Genomic DNA, 14,053 nt, shown 5'->3' with positions numbered 1-14,053 from the left:
TTGTGAATTTCCCCTTGGGGATTAATAAAGTATCTATCTATCTATCTATCTATATAAAGAAAGTATGAACTTCAGGAGAATATGGAAAATGAGGAGGAGTAAAAGTGGATGTTAAAGGGAGCTCAGGTGATTGTGGTCTGTTCTGGTTTTTGAAGCAGGCCAGTAAACAAACTCTTCTGAAGAGCTTAAACAATTCAATACATGTTTTAATTCGGTATATCTATAAGTAGGAAAGACCCATATTATAAAGGAAATATTGATCACTGAACATTACATATTTTTTCATATCGTGTTTGTCCAAAGGCCCTGGATAAAATATGATGTGTGCTAAAAGTGGATTTAGGTGTTTGAGGACGAGTACACCTAAAGAAGAAGAAGAAAAGGAAAAAAATCCCAATAGATGATGCAACTTTTCAAAACGTAGATGAAGAATGTGCCTGTTTGGAAGGGGCAAGCCATTTGTACAGAAAACCTGAGGTGTAGTCTCAACTATTTCTGTTCAGCTGTTTTTGTTTCTGTGGGCTGAGCAGCATTTCAAAGGATTCAATAAATGAAATCTTATTAACAACTGAAAACTTTATTAAAGTTAGGGCAATCTAAACTATTATATTATGTGTATAAGTAATCTATCTGCGCATGTGGATTGATTATTTCAGTATTAGTTATGTCAATGATTAATTACATTAAATCTAAGGAACATTTGTTAAGAATGGAACACTATTTACAAAGAAACTCAGAGTTATCTCAAAATAATATAAGATCTTTTTGTATGCATAAATCTCTTGGAATATATTGATTAACAAAATAATCCTCAAGGAATTTTCCATGTAATTTAAACTGAGACATTTGTTTTATGATTTCATATAACTTATATGACAAGGTATTTAAATTAGTAGAAACTGACCCTGAAAAGCTAAGGTTACATCCAAGAATCTCTTTAATTTTATCAGATGAATAACTAACAGTGTTGCTCAATTCAACTGACATGCTTAACGAAGATGGTAAACTGTCACAAGGCCATACAGAAATATGTATAAAAATAACTGCCTTAGTTATTTCAACCAATTTCACAATCAGTACATCATTCTTACTTTTAACTGATCTCATTGTTTTGTGAGCAGGCCTTTTTAATTCTCATATTCTAAGAAATTCTGAAGGCTTTCTGTTTTTGCCAGTGCCTTAAATGCTTAATTTTTTGTCATTTTCTTTTTAACCCTTTACTGTAGAGTTTGCTCCTCTTAACTGCATCTAAATGCTGACAACACTGAATGCTAAAGAGGAGCAATTACTTAAGTGCCATATTCACTTGTCTCCTAGTAAGAAACATTCCTTAATGAGCAGACTGGAGAAATTGGCAGTGAAGCAAATGCTCCGTTTTAGCATTCAGTGCAGTTTGCACCTGTGTCTATTAACTGCTCATTCATCGCAAAAAATGTTAATATATTTTTTTTTAGCAGTAGATGAACTGATCATTAAAAGACATAAAGTTAAAAAGGCACATTTCTTTTCAACATTTTTGCAAGAATAGTGTATGGTTTTTGTTTTGTTCAATTTTACAGTGAAAAAAGGAAAGGAGCACCATGTAGATGTCTGGGCACCTCAAAATATCTGAGCTATCCCAAGGTCTCAGATCTTAATTAGCTTATTAAGGCTATGGCTTTTTCACGGTCATCGTTAGGAGACCTCAGGTGATGCAAATTGCAAAGCTGTAGAAATTCTCTGACTCCTCAGCCCTTGTGCCAACAATCAGTAGCCGTGGGCTCCTCTAAGCAGCTTTCTAGCACTCTGAAAAAATAAAATAAAATAAAATAACCAATGCTCACAAAGCAGGAAAATGTTACAAGAAGATAGCAAAACATTTTCAGGTAGCTGATTTCACATTTCGTAATGTTATTAAGAAATGGCACTTAACAGGAAAGGCGAAGGTCAAGTTGAGGTCTGGAAGACCAAAAAACCTTCTGAAAGGTTCTGCTTGTTGGAGTGCTAGAAAGGCAAATAAAACTCCATATTTGACTGTAAAAGACCTTCAGGAACATTTATCAGACTATGGAGTGGTGGTGCACTGTTCTATTGTGCCTAAACAAATATGACCTTCTTGGTAAAGTCCTCAGAAGAAAACCTTTTCCTGTGTCCTATCCAGAAGATTTAGCACCTGAAGTTTACAAATTAACATCTTAACAAGTCTGAGGCATTTTGGAAACAAGTCCTGTGGACTGATGAAGTCAAAATTGAACTTTTTGGCCACAATGGTATGTTTGGTGAAAAAAGGGTTCCAAATTCTGGGAAAAGAACACCTCTCCAACTATTAAGCATGTGGGTAGATTGAACATACTTTTAGCTTTTGTTGCAGCCAGTGGCACATGGCACACATCATTGGTAGAGGGAGGAATGGATTCAAATAAATAACGCCAAATTCTAAAAGTGAAAATTTGTAAAAAAAAAATTTGAAATTTATAAGAGGATGGGTCAAGAGGCACAAGCTGACAGTTTTGTCGTGGCCCCCACAGTCTCCTGACCTTTATAAACATCATTGAAAATCTGTGGATAAGTCTCCAAAGAGCAGTGCATGCAAGACAGCCCAAGAATCTCGCAGGATTAGAAGGATTTAGCAAAGTTGAATGGGATAAAATACCCCAAGTAAGAACTGAAAGACTCTTAGCTGGCTACAAAAAGTTTTTTGTACTTGTGAATGATGGAAATAAAAATGTCATTTTGCTTAATGTATTAAAGAAATGTGTCTTTTTTAACTTTGTCAGTTGGTGATCAGTTCATTTCTGCCCCAGCTGTGAAATTAGCGGGCATGAAAACTGCAGCCATAGGGGTCTCCCAGGACTGAACTTAAAAACTACTGTATTGTGCATTGCACAGAATAGCTGTTTCTTTTTTTTAAGAAGTATTCGACTGATATTTGAATAAACCAATAAAACTGAGCTTACAACTCATTTAACTAAGTCCCCAACTCTAACATGCTGCTACTTCACTGTGATTGGCTTTGAGGCAAAACATGAAAAATAACAAGTAAGAAATGACAAGTGATGAGTGATAAGTGATTATTGATGTTCAATGAGTAGACAATAAAGTTTGACAAGGGATAAATTATGAGTGACAAGTGAGAAATGACAAATGGTAAATGTCATGGATTATTACCAAAGCTTGATAATAAGAAATGTCAAAAATGATAATGCCTTAACTGTCAAGCCTCTGTATCAGAAAACAGTTATAAACATTATAGTATATACAGTAATACTATAATGTACCTATATAGTAGATATATAGGTGTATAAACTTTAAATATATTTTGGTCTAGCTCTGATTTTGTTTTGCATAATGGTCTGAAAACCGCTACAACTTGTGCATTAGAAGATCTGCCAGTCAATAAAGATCTATAGATAATGTTAAGAACGGCTGCTGACAGAACAGTAGTTGAGCTTTTCAGTAGTTTTGCCAGGACTCAGTTTAAGGGACAGGCAGTATGTTTCATTTTAAAAATTAAAGTTGTGGTTTCTGGGTCTGTTATAAAGCTAAACTTATTAAGACTATATACACAAAAAGAGAAAACGTTTTATAGAACAATACAATTTTGCCAGATGGCAACAAAATCTGGGGCCGTATAATATATTTTTTTTATATTTAAGGAAGTTCAGAAAATCTGTGCTGTTTTCTAGAATCTTTGAGCTCTAACAATAGTTTCTTATTACTTGCACAATGTAATCAAAACATTTTATTAAAATAACATATAGTAAAAGAGATTTATTTATTTATTTGTGCATTCATTTTTAGGGCATCTCACGGTTAACAAACAAAGCATCTCTGTTACAGGTAGGTTGCTAATTTTTATGTATTATTTTATTATTAAGAATTGCCACCTTTAATCATTGTCCAGTGACCATTTTTTATAATTTACCCTACAATAAAGAATGGAAGAGTGCCAACCAATGTTACAGTAGATAGACAAAATCATAAGAATAACCCCATGGTACCTACCTCCCACGATCAACCCAGTCTAGTAAAAATATTACACAAATGAAAAGAGTGAGAATAAGATCCAAATGACCTAAATAAGTTCTATAGTTCACACTGTAATCTCATGGAGAAAGATTGGGAAAAAAAGAAGACAGCTTTTTGTAGCAAACAAGGAAGAAAAAAAGGTTAAAAATGGTGAAGTAGATGGCTCCCACCCAACCAACTTCGATTTTGTCACACTGCAGGCTGCCGTTTGAGAATATAGGGCTGGACAAACCATTTCAAGCAACACTAATTTGAAAAGTTAGGTTTTGTAGAGACTGAGGCATGAATTGTTCAATGGTTTATTTGATCATGACTGGACATTTCTTTGTCTAGGAAGGGGCATTACAAGTACAGAAGAATACTCAAGCTTCATAGTGCTTTATCTCTTACTGTCATTTAGTCTAGATTTTTGACATTTAAATTTAAGAAAAGGCTGTTATTTGCTGATGAATTGCCCTTGGGAATGAAAATGTTATCATACATTCAATGACTAAACCTTAGGAGTCTCTTTTGAAGCAGTAAAAAGAATGCCACAACTCATCTACAGTTGACTAGTAAGCTGATATTACTATTTTTAAAATTTAAAATAGGAATATTTATGTCTTTGACTGTGCTTTAACTCAGGTAGTGTAGCCCAGTGGGTCAGTGGTTAGAGCTTCTGCTTCACTGTTTTAGGTTTAGACCCTGACCTGGGCATTGCCTGTGTGAATTTGTTATTTAAGCACCCTGGCTTTCTTCTCACATCCCAGACACTTGTATTTGATGTAATCCAGAACTGAAAGAATAACTGAGCAAGAGTGTAGGAAAGACAGTAACAACTATATCCACCCTTCCATCAATGTTCATAGCAAGTGTAAACAGTAGGGGACACCACCAAACCCCAGACTCAAGAATCAATAATACCCAACACTGTCACAAGTTCAAATAGTGGATTTATAATTCTCTTTGTATAATTAAACACAGCCAATTAGCATACAAAAATCAATGAAGCTCTTTCTTCTCCTTCCACCCTAATTTAAGTGATGCCTGCTTCATCCCAGCTCCTTTTATACTGGACCTGGAATGGCTTCCAGTGATCTGGCATAACTTGTGCAGAGAACTTCCTGGTTATACCTGAACCAGGGCAATCCTCCCCGGACAGCACCCTCTTGTGGCACACAGGAATCCGACAGGGTTTTACTTCTGGACCTCTGTCACCTAATGTATGGTGAAGGGAACAGCTCTTGGCCTCATTGTTCTACTTGTCCATCCCCGGCACCTTCCATCTTGGTAGGAGGTTATGCCATCATCCAGCCAGGATGCTCTCCGTCCTCACACTAGTTAAATTAAACGTAGGGTCAAAGGAACAATAATCTGTCCCAGCAGTATTCGGCATAAGGCAGGACTCGGCCGTGGATGGTTTGCTTTTGTGTTTGGGTTGTTAATACTAAGTCGCTTTTTAACCCTGCAAATGCCTGATGTTAACTTTCTGTGCCTCTGTGCATATACAGATAGGCAATAAATCCTTTCTTAACTCGGTTTTTGTGTCCACTTTCTGTAGCCCACTTTTGCCAGCAATCTTTTTCTCATCATACTCCTACTTGTTCTAAAAAGCTTACTCCAGAAAAATTAATTATGCCGTAAAAAGTGTTTTGAAAATGATGTGCCTTACAGTATAAATACATGTGTATTGTGACGTCACTGTAAACACTTTACGTGGTCTGCTAGGATATTTAAAGGATGCTTTGTTTACCTCCTCCTATAGAATTTCATTTATGCTTGTTAAATATCCTTTCATATATTTACACGTGCCAACTGCATGCATCAACCTAGTGTGTGTGGGAGAGCGCAGTCCGAGATGAGGCTTGGCTCGTTGCTGCCACACCTCGTGTTTGTCCTTTGTATTTGAACAGTAAATGACCAAATTCAGTGATTTTGGCTATAAAAATGATCAAAATTATTGGAATCATACATAAAATAAATTTATAGCACAGACCACTGGATGCATTTATTATTTTATCATTATTAGTTTTTTTTTACTTTTCATGATGTGAGCCTCACCTGCCTCCCCTAACTGCATGTCCCGGAGGTCAACCTACTGTAGACATAAATATTTTTTCAATTGTTTACTGTATTGTATGAAGTACTGCGATACACTAAGTGGGCTCATGTCAGTTGGCAGTGCTTTCTTTATGAATAAAAGGGTTTGGTCCCTTGTTCAGCATACATTTATATTTTGGACTTACTTTGGGCATTTTCGTCAATATCAGATTGTGACCATTGAACATGTTCAAATTCCTGAGTAAAAGTAATACTGAAACGTTAATTGAGAAGCTGTTTGTTAATTTATTATAGATAATGCCTTCAAATACATTTGCACACATTTTTTGTTTATCAATCTAACACAGCAATTTCATACTGTTTCATTTTCTTGTTTTACAATGGAACTACGTATGCCAGTATGCTTATTATCAGTTTCAGTAGTGTGTTATATAAATACATTATTAGGATTTTCTGTACACATTAAAGCAATAAACTGATCTCTTGCATATTATAATTATTCATCTGCAGCCAAGGATTTTATTTATGAAAATGAAAGCCCTGAGGGGAAATTCAGCAACAGCAGTTAATTTCATTAAAACATATAAGGATGTCTTTCTTTTTGCCATTTTATTTTTCATCTGTGATTAACAAACAAACATTGAGCACATAAATCTAATAAAGAGTGTCAAAAAATAGCAAGTTGGAACTTTATAAGGTTTTCAAAAGCTGGCTGAGAAAGCATTTTATTGTTTTAAGCTTGACAAATAAATATTTCCTTATTCTTTTAACATTATTCTGTGACTCTGCATCTGGAATCACTAAGTATGAACAGATCAGACTAAATGCATATGTTTAGACAAGAAACAATATCTGTGAAAAATGATGGGATAAAACAAAATAAAGTAAAGGGTACATTTCTTGAGTTGAGATCTGAATTACTTTATTTTTTGAGGATTTCTTTGGTGATAGAATTTTTAATAATATTGGTAATATGTTCATACTTTTTTGTGTTGTTGATGTGAATGTGGATGGTTTCATGGTTTCTGTTTTTCATGAGAGCCACATAGATTTGCCCTTGAGTAGAAACTGGTTGAGAATTATGCTCTTCTGGTTTTTCAAACATTTTCAGGGGCCTGACTGATCCTGTGTGACCGTTAAAGCCCCACTATTGTCTGACCCTCTTACATTTACTTATTGTAATGTTTTATTTTGTCAGTAAATCTGCAGTGAGTCACTTTGTCTAACAGCAGAAAATAAAAAAAAGAATCTAAAAAACCTAGTGTATGTATGTAGTCATTCTTTAATCCATAATAAAACTTACAGGCAACTTCAACTCACTGTTTATTAATTCCTATATCTAAAGGAGTTCAGCAATTGGAGAAAACTGCATACTTTTTGAGATTAAAGGAGACATTTTCGGCCAAATCATTTATTTACTAAATGGCAGGTTGGCTGTGATAAACAGATATTGGTGTGAGTGGCACACATTATTTATTACTTCATCAATAATGGCAATATCTATTCATTAAAAATGCAGAGGATTTTTTGGCATCTAAAAGACCATTTGTCAGGCTTCAACTAATAATAGTTACAGAGCAGTGGCAAAAACAAAACAAGTTAATGCAAATATTTTTAAAAAGTAAAAGTAAAACTAGTCAACAAGGCTCCCATTTAAAAGAGACTAGAATTTACTAACGCCTTAATTAGATAATACACTATATTACCAAATGTATGTGGTCATCTCTCCAAATTACTGAGTTCAAGCATTTCAGATGCCCCATTGTTGACAGATGAATAAAATCAAGCACATATTGTCGCTATACAGTCTCCACTGACAAATGTTAGCAGAAGAATGGGTCATACTGAATAGCTCAATGATTTTAAAATTGGCACGGTCATAGGATGCCACCTTGGCCCCAGTCAGTATAGAAAGTTCTACTCTTCTGTATCTGATCTGGGCAACTTTAAGTGCTAATATGGTGAAGTGGAACCATCTAGAAACAATCACATCTCAACCACAAAATGGCAGAGCACAGCTTATTGAACAGGGTCACTGAGTATATAAAAATCTCCTATCCTCTGTTGCATCACTCAGAAGAGAGTTCCAAATGACCTCTAGAACTTGTGATTGCTTTGAAGAAACAAGGTGCTGGGGTTTCCCGGGAACTCCTGAATGTGCCTCACTTCACACTGCATCACTCTTTTTGACATTTTGCATAAAGGTTACAGCTCCTGTTGTGCAGTGGGAACACGGCACTTGAAAGTGGCCCAGGGCCTACATCATACAGAAATATTCGTTCCTGAAAACAAAGATCATGCAGTGGTAAAATGCCTATAGTTTGTTGAGTTTGGTTTGGGGAAACTTGAGTGGTCTGCGAACACCTTTGTGATGAATTGGAATGCTAATTACAAGCCAGGTCTTCTTGTCCAACATCAGCACCTGACCTCTCAAATGCTCTTTTTGGCTGAATGGACAAAAATTCCCACAGATACACTCCAAAATTTTGTGCAAAGCCATTCCAGATGGGCCCTCTCAAAGGGATGTGACATTCATATTAATGGTTTTAGAATGGGATGCCCTACAAGCTTATATAAGTGTGATAGCAATGTGTTTTTAAACATATACATAGTATACATATCATTATTCAATCAAATATTTAATGTATTTAATGAGTCATAGTACATAGTGTATTGTAGGTTGCATAATATGCAGTTGTGATGATCTAGTAGACTTTTAAAAATGAAAAAAAGTTTTTTTTGGATCAATAGATTGCTAATTAGGGCGGCACGGTGGCGCAGTGGTAGCGCTGCTGCCTCGCAGTTAGGAGACCTGGGTTCGTTTCCCAGGTCCTCCCTGCGTGGAGTTTGCATGTTCTCCCCGTGTCTGCGTGGGTTTCCTCCGGGCACTCCGGTTTCCTCCCACAATCCAAAGACATGCAGGTTAGGTGGATTGGTGATTCTCAATTGGCCCTAGTGTGTGTTTGGTGTGTGGGTGTGTTTTTGTGTGTCCTGCGGTGGGTTGGCACCATGCCCAGGATTGGTTCCTGCCTTGTGACCTGTGTTGGCTGGGATTGGCTCCGGCAGACCCCCGTGACCCTGTATTCGGATTCAGTGGGTTTGAAAATGGATGGATGGATGGATAGATTGCTAATTATTTCTATTGGAAGATAAAAATGGGGAAATCCTTTTGAAAAAACATATTTTGGTTATTAAACAAATAAAGATTTAAAACAGTAATCAAAAGACTTACAATGCCCAATTGGACAATACAGGTGAACCAACAAATAAACAACACTCACTGTTTTACTAAAAAAAATCCCTCTGCTAGATTGTTGGTAGGCGGCACGGTGCCGCAGTGGGAAGCGCTGTTGCCTCGCAGTTAGGACACCCGGGTTCGCTTCTCGGGTCCTCCCTGCGTGGAGTTTGCAGGTTCTTCCCGTGTCCGAGTGGTTTTCTCCGGGTACTCCTTTTTCCCCCCCACAGTCCAAAGACATGCAGGTTAGGGGGATTGGTGATTCTAAATTGTCCCTAGTGTGTGCTTGGTGTGTGGGTGTGCGTGCCCTTTGGTGGGCTGGCACCCCCATGACCTTATAGTTAGGATATAGCGGGTTGGATAATGGATGGATGGATGGATGGATTGTTGATAGTTTCTTCACGCAGTCCAGAGTTACAAGTTCCTGAGGCCAACTAGACTTAGTCAAAGTTCTGACGACATGATAAACTTTCACAGAAAGTGGCACATGTGACATTGTACCCTAGCACAGGCATATAAACCACATCTGCAGTAAAATTAAATCATTAGCCATAACATTATGTAGATATTTCAGTCTTTGTCTGCCAGCTAGTGTGTCAGTTCTGCTTGCCCATCTCTTTATTACTATGAAAGCAGTTTTCTTTCTCACTTAACAATTCTCTCTATCTTAAACATGGATTTTTTCCATCCTGCTTCATGGCCTTTCCAGATTTCAATTTCAATTCCAACCAGTCACTGACCGAGGCCAGTTTTGTTTGGCTAAAGAAATATCAGGCTAGAACTCTTTCCAAAAGCCCCAGGAGTCTGTGACTAAATGAATTTTACTTTAATTGGGATTATGTGCTCTGCATTAGTCCATAGACTGTCTGGGTTTCTCATAGACCTTAATGGCAAGCATCTTTCTTTTAAGGTGGCATCTCAGTTATTACCTTCACAAGGAGGGCTCCCATTGCTGCTTCTTAGAGGTCAAAAGTTCTTATGGTCTCTTGGCATTTCACCACTCTCTCACTCTCTTCTGGCAAGTGAAGGCTATGCATCTCAGCACTCTCTGTCTATTTGCAAGTTTCCATGCAGTGTGCAAATATCTTCTCTCTTGTTTTTGGCCACATAGGTTAATTGGCACTCTAAGTGTCTTGTAATAGAATGACATCTGGCTCATGGTGGTTTGTCTCCCTGTGCCTGATATTGATGGTGTTATAATCAATGATTGTATATTGAGCAAAACAAATTGAAAGAATTGATAAAAAGATGATATGGGACAACTCCATCCATCCATCCATTTTCTAACCCGCTGTATCCGAATACAGGGTCACGGGGTTCTGCTGGAGCCAATTATGGGACAACTCATTTCTTAGAAATACAATGCATTAAGGAGACCCAGCTAGCAATATTCAACATTTTAGGTATATTTGCTTTAATTAACTTGTAAATACAGCTTAGACATACATTATTAGAGCTACATGGCTGGGTGAAAAATAGAAACTGTTGTGACAATTTTGTGACAAAATGATGTGTTGTGCTGGTGGTCTTAAAGTTAAAGTAGTTAACTGATGTCTCTTGTTTTCTTTCCTGTGAATTCTAATTAAAGAAGTAAGTGAATGAATCATGGAGATGTAAAGAAATTAGCACAGATTGTTGTCCCATTCATGTCAATACAAATCTAGCCTGTTTTAGTAATAGCCTGGGAAAAAAATTTTGGTTCTCTTTAATTTTCTTGAAAAGTATTAAGCAAACTGTATTGGAAAAGACAAAAGATATCAGGTGAATTCTGACAACTGCCTTCTGGAAGCAGAATAAAGCAAACTTGCAGTTCAGAATTAATATAACATAAATTGTCAGTGTCTTTTAATTTGTTGGGTCCTGTCAGTGTACTTTATAAGAATGAGTACTCTAGAGAATACTACATTCTGTACCCGGTCAGGAATCCACATCTTGCAGCCTTTCTTTTAATTGTATCACTTAAGTATTAATAAGTGTTATGTTTGATTCAAGTAGGTTGGCATTTTCTGTCCTACATGATTTATTTCAGGTGGTAATATCATTGTATTAAGAGTCTGCATAGGTTTTATGATTGTAATGTATGTTCATTATTGTTTGAATGCCAATTCCTTTCTGACACTGTCAGGTAAAAGGTAAAATAAGGAGGGATAAAAGTCATACTAATAGTAATATTAGTAATAGTACAATAGTTACATTATCTGTGTCAGATAATTAGATAAAATATATTTTAAAAAATAACACATTCTTTAACCTGCTTGTTCCAGGGCCGTGGCGTGCCAGAGTTTGCGATCCAACCAAAAGCAAAATAGTCCGTGAATATGTGTATGTCGATTGCGTGGCACACGTACACACCTTCACACTCACACAGAGCTGCTGTTGAATCACCAGTTAGATTAAGCAATAAAGTGATAGTTCTTGGCGGTATACCCATGGCAACAGAGGTGCAAACCTGGGGCACTGAATCTGTGAGGCAGCATTCCTACCTCAGTATTTGCATATAATTTATTAATAAATTAAATCAACTATATATTGAAGGTGCTTCTGAGTGTGTCATTTATAAGTGTGTTAAAACATAAAGTATCATAAAATAAAGGCAGAGTGGTGGCTTAGTGGCTAAGGACCTGCGTTGGTATCTGGAAGGGTGCCAGCTCAAATCCCAATATTGCTAGAAGGAATCCTACCCTGTTGGGCAATGGCAAGGCCTTTAACCTGAAACTTGCTTCAGGGGGACTGTACAATGGCTGACTTTGTGCTCAGGCCCCCAAAGGTCATGTGAAAAGATCATTTTCTTTCAGGGATTAATAAAGTACTGTATATCAAATCAGAATAATTTCAGCCAGCAATGATTGGCTCCAGCAGACCCCGTGACCCTGTGTTAGGATATAGCGGGTTGGATAATGGATGGATGAATGGATGCTGAATTGGCGTATGTGAGTTGAGGATAGATGATTGGATGTATAAAACAATTTTACACACTTTTGAAATATATATTTAACACATTGAATTATCACATACTTAAAACATATATTTACATTATGTTAAAATATATGTATACATCAGGAAGAAAATGTATTTGAGAAGTCATAACTTCTGCTTCTTTGAAGAATATATAGTGTAGTGTACACTGCATTTTAAAATTGATATATTAATAATAGCTTGAAATGCACAACATTTAAAAATGCAGCTTAGTGACTGTATGCTGCCTGATTTCTTCTATGAAAACAGTAATGGAAAAACTGTATTATTTATAGAAGCTGCTCAGTTCACTGGTGCAACACATTGATTGCCTTTTCCAACAAAGGGTGACATTTTCAAAATGTAAAACCTAAAGTGAAATGAATGAGGTTGAGTCTATGTGGCATGTGATCCTTATACTTCTAAAGTAGAGCGTTAAAACTAAGCAAAGAACTTTTGCTTCAAGAAGAGATGTGAGTTGTAAGAGTGGAGAGAGTTATTTCATGAGGTGCATAACTGTTGCAAAAATACTGTCACTCAAGAAGATAGTTATATGCAATCCAGGTGATTTAACCTGTACTCCACATCAAAAACACAGGAATATATATTCATATTCATTGTTTAAAGACAATATGACAAACACTTTTGAAGAGTAATATGGTACATACTTAATATTTTGTTGCTTTTACTAAAAAAGTGAGAAACATAAGCAGATACTTCATAAACTAGAAAAATGTTTACCCAAATACATGAAAATATGTCTTGACTGTATAAAGACATACTACTGCTTGGTCACTGGTGGCATCATATGTAAAAGCACATTCCTAGTCAGAAAGGACAAAGCTAGTGTTGGCTTTGAATGTGTTATTGTAATGGATACCACATACAGGTATGTTGTCATGAGATTATCAGGAACAGCCTTCTTACCTGTGGTTTCCACAGATGGCTGTGTCACATGTGTGTCAGTACACACATGTAGATATCCATCCATTATCCAACCCGCTATAGCCAATCCCAGGCAGGGTGCCAGACCACCGCAGGGCATACACACACTAGGGACAATTTAGGATTGCCAGTCCACCTAACTTGCATGTCTTTGGACTGTGGCAGGAAACCGGAGCACCTGGAGGCAACCCACGCAGACACAGGGAGAACATTTAAACTCCACGCAGGGAGGACCCGGGAAGCGAACCTGGGTCTCCTAACTGTGAGGCAGCAGCACTACCACTGCACCACCGTGCCACTCCATGTAGATGTACACCATCCAAAAAAAACATTTTCAACTGTAATCCTATAATCAGAAATTGACATTAAAGAGGCTTACAGTGGCTGGCACGACATGGGTAGAGTAATAAACAACTAAATACTGCAGTGGTTGCCAAAAAAAGACGTATTAGACTATATAAATTATTAGACATTGTCTAACCACTTTTAAAAAAAAAAACAAAAATGTGCAGTAACAGTGAGCTACAAAACATTGGAAGATATGTTCATAAATGCAGTATCAAGGTTATTTAGTGTCTATGTATTGTTTTTAAAAGGCAGAAAAATACCCAGATACTAGCATAATTTTACTTGTGAACAAGTGAGCAATAGAAGTTCTGCCAAAAAGCTAAAACGGCTTTGAGTTTGTGGCTGCAGCTCTTGCCAGAACGATAGACACATTCACATTTTCACGTCTTAACATATTATTTGACAATACTTAAATAAATAATTTATTGATGGGTTAATATTATTATTTTTTATTTACAGTAGCTATTACTTTAGCGTTTAGCGTGCGTTTCTGTTGCGTTTAACCTCTCAACTGCATATGCT

At 36.7% G+C, this 14,053-nt stretch overlaps 1 protein-coding gene across 2 annotated transcripts in view; it reads left to right on the top strand.

The window, feature by feature from the left end:
- kcnh8 (potassium voltage-gated channel, subfamily H (eag-related), member 8) overlaps positions 1-14,053 on the top strand; it is a 262,905-nt gene that overhangs the window by 219,274 nt on the left and 29,578 nt on the right. The window contains exon 12 of one of the 2 annotated variants that reach the window (XM_039737374.1): positions 3,781-3,819. The exons of the other annotated variant lie outside the window; for it this stretch is intronic. Coding sequence (XP_039593308.1) covers positions 3,781-3,819 — 39 coding nt within the window. The remainder of the gene's footprint in view (positions 1-3,780; positions 3,820-14,053) is intronic. 2 annotated transcript variants of the gene reach the window in all.

This window comes from Polypterus senegalus, chromosome 15 (genome assembly GCF_016835505.1).
Source record: "Polypterus senegalus isolate Bchr_013 chromosome 15, ASM1683550v1, whole genome shotgun sequence".
Classification (NCBI taxonomy): Eukaryota; Metazoa; Chordata; class Cladistia; order Polypteriformes; family Polypteridae; genus Polypterus; species Polypterus senegalus.
The sequence above is the reverse complement of the archived record's forward strand: the minus strand, read 5'-3'. Positions and strand labels throughout refer to the sequence as shown.